The following is a 14,967-nucleotide window of genomic DNA, read 5'->3' as shown; positions in this document are numbered from 1 at the left end:
GAAGCAAGCATACCGCGCCACTAACAATATTCCTACAGCGCGTAAAAGGTATGAAGTCCAGGCACTCCCATCTAAATGAAGCGGCATCGCTCTACACTGCCTGTCTTTCTGATGAAGACCCGGGGAGGCTAAATAACTCAGCACACTGAACAGGGGGACCACAACGAACACCAAGGTCAGAATTCCAAACGCAGCGCCCTCAAACTCTAGAACGCGGCAGTCAAAGAGCAGAGGTGCATTTACCTGGTTGCCGGCAGCGTACTGACTCGTGTGAAGAATACAGATGGCTCAACCTCTACGTGCAGCCCCAGCGACAGGTTCCTGTAATATCCTTCAATGTGGCCCGGGCCTCCGGAGTATTTGAAATTCAGGATAGCTTCCAGGGTCTAAAAAGATGTAAAAAATGGTAAGTTAGTACTCTCTGTGTTGACCGCCATTCCTCCAGGCAGCAGACTTCACTCGGATAAGGCTGAAGATTATCCCAACTGGTAAAGTTATTACCACGGGCAGCTCTCACCCAGGGCTGGCACCTGGCACCTGACATCTGGTACCATCTTTCCTCCCATGATGCCCTGTATCTAACACCTACAATTCTCAGCCTGGAAACACGAATGGAAAGGAGCTCCAGAATTACTCTGTGATGGGATATAGCATTTGGGAGAGAAAAACACATTTCAATCAGCATCACTTAAACACACAGATCAGGTTGAGGGGGGAGGAGGGACTCCCATCAAGGAGCTAGAACGTGGCTCCCAGGCTAACAGCGAGTAAGGCTGACAAGCTACAAACTCATGACACTTCCTTGAACCCACAGAGATAAGGTCACAGGGCAACCACATAGCCAGAAGGCCAAGGAGGAACAAGGTCCTTCCAGGAGGGACAGGGTGGGGACACATCTCACCAGGGGCAGAGGCAGCCACCATACAAGCTGGCAGGAAGGAATCAGCTCAGACCTTAATGAATTGCTAAAGGCTGAGTAGGGGCTCTATTGATAGTGAGGGCTCTCCAGACCCAAGGACAGTTCCCACCCACTCCGGGTCTTCTCCGAGGACCTCCCTGCGGGCTTACACAAAGGACTGGCAGGGGCAGGAGTGCAGGGGAGCCTCCCTGGTGGTACAGGCCTGGCAGAAGGGGTCAGGAGCCACCATAGGAAGAACAAGAAACAGAAACCCCAGCTCCAATCCCCTACCCCCATCCCAACCCCATCCAGACCCTTCTCTCCTCTAAAGCAAAACCTTGAGCTTCCGGAGGAGGGGGAGCCAATGCCAAGGGCACAAAGACAGGGGTAAATATCCGTTCTAGTGCGGGGAGGGCAGACGCTGCTGGGAGGGCCAGGATCCTACAGCAATGCCACTAGAGACACAGGCAGGAGACCCATCCATACACACTGCCCACCACTATACCAGGCAGAGGATGGCTGCTACCGGGGGAAGGGCAGGAACGCCGAGAGCCCACACGCAGGATCCAGGGGCACGGCTCCGACCTAGGACTGAGGCAGCACGAGGACAGCAAGAGGGCCCCAGCGGCTCCTGGCACAGACCTAGCAAGCACCCAGTAAGAAGCCTCTGGGGGTGGCATGAAGGTGTGGAGAGACCCCGGCCAGGTGCTGGTGGGCAGGGAGGGCTCAGGGCTGAGGATGGAGGACCATTATGGGAAAAAACCCTGGTACCTACCTCAGCAGCCCCGACTTTCTTCCCCTTCCCCCAGCACAATTCGGAGCCTGTGCTGCACCCAGGGTAACCATAGCAACAGGAAATCTCAAACCCAGCTCAACTCCTCACTAAAATGACTCAGCCTTCCCCGGTAAGGTCCTAAAACAGGCGTCAGCACACTGTGGCCCAAGGGCCAGATGTGGCCCGCAGCCTGGTTCTGTATGCCCTGGAGCTGAGAACAGTTTTCACAGTTTTAAAAGGTTGTAAAACAAAACAAAGGACAAAACCAAAGAAGAATACGCCACAGAGACCATAGGCAGCCAGCAAAGCTAAAATATTTACTATATGGTCCTTTACATAAAAAGTTTACCGATAAAACTCTAAGGAGAAAACACAGGAGGAAATCTTCATGACCTTGGATTAGGAATGGTTTCATAGACATGACACCAAAAGCACAAGCAACAAGAGACAATAGGCTGGTGTCATGGAAACCCAAGGAGGGCAGAGCTCTGGGAAGAAGGGCCAGAATGTCCATTGCTGCAGCCAATCCATGTGAAAAGGTCTGAGAAAGCGTCCACCACACTAATGGCGATGAACTGGTCACTAATGACCCTAGTGGAAGCCTTTTCCAGAAAGGGAAGAGTGAGGGTGAGCTCAGAGCATTGTCTGGGGCTGACAGTGCCGGACGGGAGCCTCAAAACCACGTGTTCAAGGTGGGGACTCAAGCACATTCCCACCTGCAAGAGCCAAGAAAAGCCACACTTGCCAACGGCAGAGCAGGTGCCTGCCCACCTGTCCTCCTGCTCTCCTCCCTACGCTTCAAGAGTCACACTTCAATAAGCCTTCCAGGCAAGACACGGCATTTAGCCCTCAGTCATTGCTTTCACTGACCGGTTTCCCCTCTCCAAAAGAGAGGCAGCCACAGCTACACAATTATTTAGAACTAAAGAAAACCACCTGTGTACGCATGCTGTCAGAGGCCATCCTAGGTGGAGAGTGGTTTTCCTCTGAGAAGGCCAGAGTACAGAAATTCCAGAGACAGGCAAGGCAGCCTGGTACGGTGGACGAGAGCAGGTACGGAGGCCAGATAAACTCAGCCTGACGCTCTGTGAGACCTTGGGCATAGTGTCTCACCATTCTCAGCCTCGGTTTCTCAAGTGTTAAGTGGGGACAACAATTAACACCTATCTCACTGGACTTTAACGAAGACTCGGTGAGAAAACGAAGTAGCGGGACAAATATGCACTCACTAAGTAGGTTCCTTTCTCCTTCTGCGATGTCACCACCTGACACCCCAAGGCAACACGGCTTAAAACAGGAGGAAATGTGAAATGTGTTTCAACGCCATTTGTTTATTTATTTATTTATTTATTTATTTATTTGCGGTACGCGGGCCTCTCACTGCTGTGGCCTCTCCCGTTGCGGAGCACAGGCTCCGGACGCGCAGGCTCAGCGGCCATGGCTCACAGGCCCAGCCACTCCGCGGCACGTGGGATCTTCCCAGACCGGGGCACGAACCCGTGTCCCCTGCATCGGCAGGCGGACTCTCAACCACTGCGCCACCAGGGAAGCCCTCAATGCCATTTATTTTATTTAACATTTTTCGTATCGTGGTAAAATACTCATAACATAAAATTTATCATTTTAACCATCGTTAAGTGTATGGTTTTGTGGCATTAAGTACTTTCACATTGTTGTATAACCATCACCAGCATCCATTTCCAGAATTTTTCATCTTCCCAAACTGAAACTCTATACAAATTACACAAAAAAAATCTACTCCCCTCTCTTCAGCTCCTGGCACCCACCATCTACTTTCTGTCTCCATGGATTTGACTAATCCAGATACCTCATGTAAGTGGAATCATTGCATCTCTGTCCTGTTGTGACTAGCTTATTTCCTCAGCATAGTGTTTCCAAGGTTCATCTGTGCTATAGCTTATATCAGAACTTAATTCCTTTTTAAGGCTGAATAATATTCCACTGAATGGATATACCACATGTTGTTTATCCATTCACCTGTCAACAAGCACTTACGTTGCTTCCACTTTTGGGCTATTGTGAATAATGCTGCTATGAACGTGGGTGTACAAATATCTGTTTGAGACCCTGCTTTCAATTCCTTTGGGCATATCCCCAGAAGTGGAACTGCTAGATCACATGATAATTCTATATCTAATCTCTTTAAGAAATCACTATACCATTTTCCACAATGGCTGCACCATTTCACATTCCTACCAGCAATGCACAAGGATTCCCATCTCTCTACATCCTCAACAGTACTTGTTTTTTTTTCCTGTTTGCTTGGTCTGTTTTTTAATAATCACCATCCTAATGGGGGTGAAGTGGTATCTCATTTTGGTTTTGATGTGCATCCGCCTAATGACTAATGATGTTGAGTATCTTTTTATATGCTTACTGGCCATTTGTACACCTTCTTTGGAGAAATGTCTATTCAAGTTCCTCAGTCCCATTTTAAAAGCTCATTGTTCCAACTCACCTCCCACCACTCCTCAAGGTCTATATGTTTACAGGTTCCCTTGAACTTTGGTCCTACTAATTCTCTCAACCTGTATAAATGTTACTCCTACTTCACGGCCTCTCAAAAGCCATGCCTTCTCCAGTAAGATGGCTATACTGCCTTACTTTAAAAGGACTCCGTGAAATACAGATTTTTAAAAAAATACTCAAGGATCATATTTTGGTTTCACCAAAATCCCAAATTCTTTTCCCATAGCATAAAGCACTGTACCGTCATCTCAAAAGGATTGCCAATTCTATGTCTTATACTTCTGCAAACCCTTGTTTGTGAGCAGAAGGTAAGAGCCCCTCATACACACATCCAAATAAACCTTTCTGGAACGACTTTCTCAGTGCAGCTGACTCTCATCTGTCCGGTCTATTCTTTCATTCCTCTTTTCAGTCGCCTCCCGGGTACTTTGCCAGGATCTGTGCTTAGAACAGTGAATACAGTATGGTCCCTCATCCCAGAAAGCTCACTAACTGTTGAGTCAATGAATGTCTGAATAAATTAACTGATAAATAAGCAAATAAAACCAATCCATCACCCAACACATACATGGCAGCTTCCACAAATTGCAAGCATGGTGGTCAAGGAAATAAACAGGTTCTCAATTATGGCCTTGAAAAGCCAAAATCTGTGAAGTAATAAAAATGTCACACTGTCTTTTTTGTTTTTTAAGGTAAACTTAAAAGTTGTCTCCAGGTAGTGATAGAGTAGAAATCACCTGGGAAATGAACAAAAAATACACAGAGATAGATAACTGTCAAGTACCATATTAACAAAGAAGAAATAGTCTGTGTTTCTATCTTCTTGGAATTGGCTGTTTATTTACTCTGTAGAGAAGCAAGGAAAAGATATAATTATGGGGGAAAATATGTAATTTATGAAAATCAAGCACAGAAAAGATTTTCTAAAATTGAGTATTACTGCCTTTCTCCCTTGATTAAAAAAAAACAAAAAACCTCAGTCCCAAAAAATTAGAATATCTTAATAAAGCCATAAAGTGGGGTGATAAAAGACAAAGGATGTCCAAGCTTTATTTCATCAAAATATAAGGAGAAACAATGCAGTACTCTGCCATAAGACTTTCCCTTCTTAGAACATGCGATGGTCTTTACTTTGAGGGAAGACTATTATAAAAATCAGAAACGGGCAAAGAATTAGAGAAAAGTTACTTTCTAGGTATACTATCAATATAATTTATTATTTGAGCTAAAATGAAAGGTCTTTCAAGAGCTACCTTTTATTGGGCACCTACTAAGTGCCAAATGCAATGCTAAGTTGTCTTCACACATGGGCTCTAATGTTAAGAGCCCTACAAGGAAAGTCCAGTTTTCGCAAACAAGCAGTTAGGTGACTGGCCTATGCCACACACCCAGGGAGTAGCACATCCCGGGTTCAAATGCAGAGCTGCATGGCTGCACAGCCCTCTCTCTTTCATGTATGCAAACTGCTCAGAACAGCATTCATTCATTCATTCATCCACCCACTCATTCACTCACTGACCCCGAATGAATGTCTACTAAGTGTAAGGGACTATGGCAGATGACACAATGCCACCCCTGAGGGCTTGCTCAGGTCTAGTCAAAGACACAAGCCCCTAGATCTCTAAGACAGTTGTGATATATTACATCAGAGAGGAGCGTCCTAGTATATACAAGGATACAGGAGAAAAAAAAACCCGTGTGTGTCAGGTGTAGAGTTGGATAGGAAGAGCAAACAACCCAGCAAGGAAAGGAGGATTGGGCAATTATTAAATAGAAATCGGACAAATAATGGGAGAAAAAAATCAATTAAGCTAAAACCTATGTTGTGAAAATATCAATAAAAGTGACAATCCTCTAAGTTAGGCTGATCAAGGAAAAAAGAAGTGAGAAACTAATTACTAACATCAGGAATGAAAACGAGTATCTGTACAAATCGTGCACACATGAAAAAGGCAGTAAAGAAAGAGTGTAAACAATTTAGTGCCAATAGATTCAACAACTTAGGTAAAATGGGCATGTTACCAAACGGAACCAACAAGAAATAGAAAACCTGAAGAGCCTCCTGCTAAGTGAAGACATTGGATTCATAAACTAAAACACCCTTCTAGTAGGAATGGATCTGAGCAACACCAACCATCAAAACAGCTCCTCCTCAAGAGGCCCAGAAGTCCCCTGGTGACTGAGAAGGGTCAGGACATGAGGTCCAGATGGAGGAAGATGTGTCTGGGGACTGTTAAAAGGCCAAAAGTCTGATTTCTGGTACCAAAACAGCAGCCGTTTCATCTTTTTTGTTGTGAAGCACATGTTCACATCATTTGACCATTCTTTTTTTTAATTGACCTGTCAGGTTTTTTTCTTCCAGATATCTAGGAGGTTTTATATATTGAGGAAATTACTCCTTGCCTGATATAAGCTGCAAATATTTTTTCACATTTGGATAGTATCTTTGGGTTTAATTATGATGTTCTTCGCCTTGCAGAAATGTTTAATTTTTTTGCAATTAATGCATCAGTCTTTTCTTTTATGTCCCTTGCACCTTTTTCATGGCTCCTGAATCATGGTTAGAAACACTCTCCACACTCCAAGGTTATAAAATATTATTCTCCCGTTTTCCTCTATGACTTTAAGGTTTATCTTTTAAACTTTTAACTTCAACATTATCTCAAAGTGACAGAAAATTTGAAAGGAAGGTACGAAAACCACCCCGTTACCCAATTCAACAACTTTTCACATCTTCTCTCATTTTTAAATTCCCTCTCTTCAGATAGAGACAGAAGATAGATAGATAGATACATAGATAGATAGATAATGAAAAAATGACGATAATGGTATCTGCAAGTTCTGTTCCTATTTTTCCATTAGTAATTAACAAGCAAGTTGTGTGGAGGTGCTTTGAGAGGTGATAAATACCTTATTCCTCATTAAATTCTCACTCACTAGCTTTAGCATCCATTGACAATTTTCTAACAACACAATTTTCTTTTGCTACTAAGATGCTCTTGCTTCAAGGCTTTTCCAGTGAACAAACCTGAGAAATATGTGTCTGTACATACATACGTACATATATATTGGCACCTTGCTGTAGATAGATATGGATATAAGTATATATATAAGATACAGAAATAAACACAAACAGGGAGTTCAGAGTGATACCTCAAGTTGCAAATTTACACCACAAGATTCATTCTCATTTTCCCACACCTGTGACAACCTTCTCTAATGTGAGAAACGTAGGGTGCATCGTGCACCCTCCTCCATAGGACACAAGTCAGTGCCTGTGGGGCCTGTCCCCACCTCAGCCGAGGGCCCACAGAGAGAGGACTCCCGGCGTTCCACCATTAGACCTGGCACCTGCTCTTCATGGGTATGGGCGGAACAGAGAGCTCAAGTCCACCCCTAAGACCCCGGGCCCAATGCCAAGTGCACTATAAGATCCCATCCAACGTTAAATCCGTGACAACAGGTCTGCCTTTGATCTCATTAGACTCACACCGTGGCACCTTCGTTAAGCGCCAAATGGCATTCCAACCTCGAGTGTGGAACCACAGTCAGGTCCACCTTCGCCGTATGCTGCCTCTTTGATAGGCCTGGGCCCACATGGTCTGTTAACCCGGGCTGGAAACATGGACACTCATTCTTTCAGATGGCTGAGATGAAATTATGGCTTTACTCCAGAGACGTACAAGAATCAGAGGCTGCCAAAGCCCGACGAGGCTACTCAGGATACAAGGCAGTGACCACTGCAAAGCCCGCGTCTCACGAGGCTCTGCTTTCTCTGGAGCTGGGCTGCTCCTGATTTAATTTATTTCTGCTGATGTTTTCAGTTATTCAACAACCCTTCTAGCCTGTGGCCTTTGCCCCTTTCTCACTCCAGCAAACTTCCTTATTTAAATAGAAGACAAACTTTCTGACCGCTTGGTCAGCCATGGCACTTCTAGGTCCTTGGAGCAGGTGACCCTGGCAAATTCCACCTCCCTCGGAACCTCCACCTTTTATCTTCACAGTGGGAGGCAATTTAACAGCTGCTTTACAGAATTCTTTTCCAGCTCAGTTGGTACAACTGGCCAAGACTAGAGCCGCCTGTCCTGCCCAGACCTCAGGAGTCCCACGCCCAGGATGAAAGCTGAGCAGCTGAGACTGAGGGGCGCCCTTACAAGCCCTCTGTTGGGCTTCTGTCCCCGATAGCAAAGGCTGACTCTGGCACCTAGAATTTCTTCTTCTGGTCTTACAATCTGCTCTCCCATTTTGAGATCCTCCAGAACATCTCGGCCAATAGGAAAAGAGGTTAAGGAAATAAAACTGCATTTTAATGGCCATCTATTACTATACACTGAATTCCACTTTCTTTATGCATCGTGTAGTTTAAGCCTCAAAATCCTTCAGAGAAGAGCTCATTAGCCCCATTTTGCAGGTGAGGGAAGGAGGCTTACGGAAGATTAAGCAGCATGGCCCAGACCACCCCTCCGCGGAGAGAGCGCGTTCTCCGACCACCCCTCCGCGGAGAGAGCGCGTTCTCCGACCACCCCTCCGCGGAGAGAGCGTGTTCTCCGTTCTGTTTCCACGTGAAGGACTTTCCCCGAGGACTCTCTCCCTCACTCTTCCATGCCCTGGTTCACATAGAAAACACTGGCTACCCCAACTCCCACTGGCCACCCTGAGGCCTGAGAGACCAATACCAGGGTTCTCTGGTTGGATTTTATAGCCCACCTCTGCCCGGCACCTCTCCTCACTGTGGAGCTCTGCCCCAGAACTCGCGTCAGTCCCCAGGAGAGCTCGTTTCAACACAGTGCTGGGCCCCACAGCAGCGTTTCTGATTTGCAGGTCCAGATGGGGCCCGAGAATTTGCACTTCTAAGGAGATCCCAGGATGCTGAAGCTACTGGTCCAGAGACCACACTCTGAGAGCCACCACGTGCAGATGGGGAGAGGAGGACAGCCTCCCTAACTGGTGAGATGGGAAAGGATGGGTCTTGTGGGCTCTACCCCTTCCCTGTCCTCCACTGGCCCTGCAGGCTGGCCCGAGTCCTAGAGCCGGCCCCGCAGGTGAGAATCATGGACTTCAGCTCTGCCCTTGATTGTGTGGACACGCTGATTCCACGGTGAGGCGCTGGGGAGCCCACGTGGCCACAGCCAGGCCGGCCCTCCCACCTAGCTTCTCCGGGTTGGTGAGCTGACCATGCCACTCCTGCACACACCTCTCTGATGTTCCAAACTTAGATTGTGCAAGCAGGGTGCTAGCTGGGCTCCTCTCCAACCCTGTTACCCCTGTGAAGACAGCCTGGGGCTGACAGTCTAACACCACCCTCCTGCCACGGTTCCTCGGCAGGCCAGGGAAAGCCACCACCCCGACTGTCCAAGAGACGTCCACTGAGCCCCGTCCCGGGCTGTCCACCATGCCGCACGCCCTGCCGAGAGCATGAGGAGGGGGTCAGACTGTTCCGGAAGAGGCTGGAGACAAGAGGAAACCAGGCTGACCCTTTTCCAGTGTGACGTTTGACCCCAGCTGCATGAAGGCAGGAAAGATGGGAAGCGGACCAGTGGAGACAAGCAGGGCACCCTGGCAGGCCAGCCGCCGAGCTCTGGCCAGAGCTCCCTCAGGGCCTGGGACTGAGTGCTGGGCCACAAGCAGCTGAACCACAATGACAGAAACAAGTCACAACAGACCCAGACGTGGCTTTACACTTAGCCACTGACTCTGAAGACCTCACCTCTCAAGACCACTGGCCTACAGAGCCTCCCATGTGCTGATAAAGAAACTGTGGCTTGAGATGTAGAGAACAAACGTATGGGCACCAAGGGGGGTAAGTGGCGGGGTGGGGTGGGGGTGGGATGAATTGGGAGATTGGGATTGACGTGTAGACACTGATGTGTATAAAACGGATGACTAATAAGAACCTGCTGTATAGAAAAATAAATACAGTTTAAAAATTCAAAAAAAAAAAGGAACTGTGGCTTGGATTTCTGATTTGTCCAGCCAGTCGCAAAGCTTGTCCAAGGCAGAATTTAATGCCACACATGGCCAACTCCGAACTCCCTGTAATAGACAGCCATGGCACCGCTGTAGAAACAGTCATTATAACCCACTTAAATGTCAGGCCCAGCCCCGAGAGTCCCTCCAGGCACGGCGGTGCCCCCAGGGCTGGCTCACAGCCTGGCACACTGCCCGATGGAGGAGTTCAATCATCGCTTACCAATTAAATAAATAAATGAATGAAAGGAGTACCTTCAGCATTGACATAAAGAGCTTTCAGAGGATTACGGCTTCCTAGCCTCTGGGGGAATAAATCTCTATTATGAATGGAAACCTTATAGTCCCACAGATGCTTTTTTTTCTTAATGCACAGCTGCATAAGAGAAAAGTATCCCTTGTGTGCTAAATATGCCTTTCTAATTACACTCACCTAAGACGCATTCACTCTAAAGGCTAAGAATAGCTAAATAATATAAATTACAAAGGAGTAACATTCTGTGTCAGCTGAAAACATTAAGCCAGAGGTAAGCCAGGATTAGTGAACAGTCAATAAGTCATCGCAAAGGATCATTAGTATTAAAAACAAAACAGATGCACAACGAGGGCAGAGAACTTCCCCCCCAAATGGGAGCCAAGCTGCCGCCGAGGCATTTGGTTTCCTGCCTCCCTTGAGTCCTCGCCTCTGGCCACCCTGCCGGGGGCACGGCTGAGAAAGAGAAAGGTGGCAGCCGGGAGCCCAAGGACCCGTGCGCGGTCAGACGCCGTCGTGCACTTGCTGGCTGGGTGCCCAGGGCAGGCGGCCTCGCTCCAGCTTCGGGCTCCTCTGCGCGATGACACGATGAGGGCCCCCTTCCTGCTGGGCAGTTGCGAGCAATGAGTGAGAAAACGAACAAGGGCGGTGGGTTTAACAAGCCTCAGCTCCCTCTGCTTCCTCAGGGAGGACACCTCCCAACGATAAAGATGAAGGCGGACGCTCGCGGCCTCTTGGGGAGATGAAACCAACGGTCCAAGCGCAAGGACGCCGCCCGCTCAACCGCCACACAGCCAGGAGCCCCAGATCCGCTGTGTTCCTTGACTCCTTCCTTTCTCCAAATAGTCGCTCTGAGTCAGCGTTATTCTACTTAACCAAGAGAAGTGAAAAGCAGTTATCACCAAGACGACGATTTGAATGTATTGATAGTTAATATTCTAGCAGTACTGACTTTCCAGAGATGAGTTGTCCTTTTCAAAAGAAGGGTAGAATTGCAATGAGAAGCAAAAGGAATTCGGGGACTGTTTTTACCTGAAATGTGGGGCGGGATCCAGACTGCATTATGGGGCAAGCCCACCTTCTACCTAAGGAACACCCGGATAAGAAGCCCCCAAGGTTGGGAGGGGAGACTAAAGAGACGGGTGTGGGCAGGCTGAGAGCCGTGCTGCCCCCCCACTCCTCCTCACAGGGAGGGTGAGAGGGAACTTCCCCCGATGCCTCACAGCCACTGAACCCCACAGCATATTTAGAGTCTCAGAGTACCTCCCACCAATATTTATATTTAGTTTTCAATAAGAGGAAAACTAGCAACTTTTGAGCAGAGACCTGACAGGTACCTCCTTAGCCACGGGATCAAAGTTGCCATCGTCAGGAACGAGACATAAAGGCACCAGTGCCTCCTGGGTGATGCCTGGAGAAAGGCACACATTGCTCTGAGCTATTCCTGCCCCAAATGCGTAACATCCATTTAATCACCAAGAAATATCAGACAGTCCCAAACTGAGGGACATTCTTTAAAAAAAATAGCTGGCCGGTACCCTTCTCACGTGTCAAGACCATGGGAGACAACGACGGACCGAGGACCATCCCGGATGAGAGGGGATGAAGGACGCCTGACTACCAGACGCACTGCCCCATCCTGCACCGAATCCTGACCCAGAAAATGGAAGCTAGAGAAGTGGCCGGAAAACCACAACAGGGTTGTGAGTTACGAGCATTGTATTAAGGTTACTTTCCTGGCTTCGCTAATTTTACTGTGGTTATGTAAGACATTAGCACTTGGAGAAGCCAGGGGAAGGGTAGGAATAAATTCTTTGTACTCTTTTGGCAACTTCTGTGTAAATCTGAAATTAGTTCAAAAGACAAAGTTGAAAATGTTTAACGGCGAGCAGGGAGCAGCTGCGGCAGCAGCTATGATACACTGAGCACCTTCTTAGTGCAGACAACACACGGATGGCGGGGCCCACGCCAGCCTGTGCACTCCCGCCTGCAGCCTACTGTGCCCACTTCACAGATGAGGAGACTGAGGCAGACGGAGGAAGGTCCCGCAGGTGCCGAGCAGTGGATCGGGGTTAGGAGGACGGGGAGGTGAGAGGTGCCCACACCAGTAACACCACAGGCTGGCTTTGCCATCACAGGTGAATGACGGTGGTCCAGGGCCTCTGCCTGCACAGCCCTCAGGAAGAAAGCTCCTGGAGCACTTCCCAAGGTGAGGCCATGCCCTGAGGGAGGCGGGAGGGCACTGGGAGCCGCAGGCAGGGAAAGGCCTGAGCACCTGTCCTGCCTGGGCCCATTCACGAGCCCCTCGCCTCTCGGTTCTCACCTTCAAAGGGAATCCTGGGGGTCTCTTCACCCCGGCCAGAGAGCGCTGGCACCGGCCCACATGTGGCCACAAAAGTGACTAAAGAGTCATCCATTCAGTCCGCAGTGACGCTGAAAGCTTAAGGTCCCCAGGAGTGCAGACAACACAGAGACTGGACCCGGGCAGAGCAGAGCTGGGAAGGAGACGACCCCCTGAGCATCTGCGTGATGTGAAGCCCACCCGCCCGCTGGAAGGCTACGCACATGCTTTCACTTGATTATCATGAAGCCCTACTAGATTTGTATCACATTTGCTTTTTATAGATGAGAAGAGAGATTTGCAAAGGTCAAGGCACGAAGTCCTTGCAGCTGGAGCTGGAAACAACCTCTGCCCCAGCAGCGCCAGGCGTGTCTCCATTGCACCAGGTTTCCCCTAGAGACACACAAACAACCACAACCGTCTGCTGGGCGCTCACATCTAGCCCCCCTCATTTCGACTGAGAGAATTCTCTTACCAAAAAATAATTTCTCTAAATGCTGTCGGGTAAAAACATCATCTCAAGCAGGAGGTTGGGTCAGAAGGAGCAAAGAGAAGCAAGCAGCACAACCGCTCAAATACTCAAGACAACTTAAATACAGTCAGAGGCGGCGGGCTCCACACCCACACACCACGCGAATGCGGTGTGTCAGCTTCTCGACCGCTCTGGCCTCAGCTTCCCCTGGTGGAGAGGTGGGCCTGGCATGCTGGGCCGGCGGTGTCACGTCTAGGAGCCCACGTGCGGGAGCAGCAAGCCTAGCCCGGCGCCTGGGAAGAGCACAGCGAACCACAGGCGGGGCAGGGGGCTGGGGTGGAGGGAGCCAGCAAGCGAGTCTCCCCCCGACCCTCTGCGTCCAGGGCAGCGTCGCGTCTCCTGGAGCGGCCACGTCCATGGCCCACAGGCCGTGGGCGGCCTCACATCACACTGTGTGCCAGCTTTTGTCTTCCTAAGCACAGCGCATACAGGAAATTCTTGTCAAATGTGGCAGCTCACAGGGCATGTCTAGTCCAGTCTCCGGGATGCTGTCCCTGCTTGGTTGTAGAAGATTCCTGGGTCAGCCCTTAAATGAGCTGAGATCAAAATCAGTGTCAATGGAAAATTAATTTCCTTTCCCCCAGGCACTTCTCAGAATCTTTAACATATAAGGTGCCGGGGAGGGGTGGGCTGGTGCACTCTGATGTCACTTTATGGCTAGCTCCAAATGCCCTATAAACATTCGCAGGGCTCAGTGTCAACTCAAGGGCATATAAATGCGAATATTAACCCACTGATGAAACCTCCTTGCAACTCCCTCCCGACTTTCCTCTTTCCCTGTATCGGGACGCTGCCCTCACCTCTCTGAGCCCCATCTTCCTGGCTTCCTCCATGAAGGCTTCCTCACCCCTTCAGCCATCCATGTATCCATCCATCCATCCATCCATCCATCCATCCATCCATCTATTCGTTCGTTCGTTCGTTCGTTCGTTCATTCATTCAGCATCTCCTGCTCACTAGACACCTCTGGCTCCGGGCCAGCTGTGCACCAGGATACAGGGATGGAAATGCAGGGCCTGGAACCACAAGTTCTCACAAAATGGTAGGAGAAGACGCCACAGAGACAGAGACAAGCCAGGCAGGAAGGGCCCTGGGGAAACACGCGAGACGTCAACGGGTCTCCACGAAGGGCTGGTGGGGAAGCAGACGGTGTGGGGGAAAGACTTGTCAGGCAAACGGAACTGCATTTGGCAAAGCAAGCAAACACGGGATGCCCCGATCGGGGAGTCGCTTGTCATACCGGGCGGGCTTCTGGCCAGAGCAGAAAGAGCGACAGACGGAAAAAGAGGGAGGAACTGAGATGGAGAGGCAGGCGGAGGCCAGATTACGAAGGGCCTTCGAGGCAGTAGCTCTCAAACTCTGCTGCAGACCGAATACTCCCAGACATTGTGCGGGCCGTGGTGCCGTTTCTTAAATCTATGGCGGCGAAGCACCATCTCCAGAAGACAGATTATACCCATCCAAGTGTCAAGTTCAAAGAGTTTTGACAAATATACACTCGGATAATTGACACAGCAAAAAAGATAAAGCTTGTCCATCATCGCCCCTCCAAAGTTCCTCTCTGCCCCTGTCGGGCAGTTCACAGCACTCCCAGCCCTCAGGAGAACAGAGATCTGCTCTCTACCACCCTAGATGCGTTTGCTTATTCTAGAATTCACACAAGCGGAATCACACAGTATGTACTTTCTGTGTCTGGCGGTGTAATGAAACC

The 14,967-nt window shown here is 49.1% G+C and overlaps 1 protein-coding gene across 2 annotated transcripts in view; it reads right to left on the bottom strand.

Annotated features, from left to right (window-relative positions):
• TRAPPC9 (trafficking protein particle complex 9) overlaps window positions 1–14,967 on the bottom strand; it is a 514,318-nt gene that overhangs the window by 207,035 nt on the left and 292,316 nt on the right. For both annotated transcript variants that reach the window (XM_029223132.1, XM_029223133.1), the window contains one exon: window positions 244–386. In XM_029223132.1, coding sequence (XP_029078965.1) covers window positions 244–386 — 143 coding nt within the window. The remainder of the gene's footprint in view (window positions 1–243; window positions 387–14,967) is intronic.

Source organism: Monodon monoceros, unplaced genomic scaffold, assembly GCF_005190385.1.
Source record: "Monodon monoceros isolate NGI ecotype Baffin Bay Population unplaced genomic scaffold, NGI_Narwhal_1 Super_Scaffold_14, whole genome shotgun sequence".
Classification (NCBI taxonomy): Eukaryota; Metazoa; Chordata; class Mammalia; order Artiodactyla; family Monodontidae; genus Monodon; species Monodon monoceros.
The sequence above is the reverse complement of the archived record's forward strand: the minus strand, read 5'-3'. Positions and strand labels throughout refer to the sequence as shown.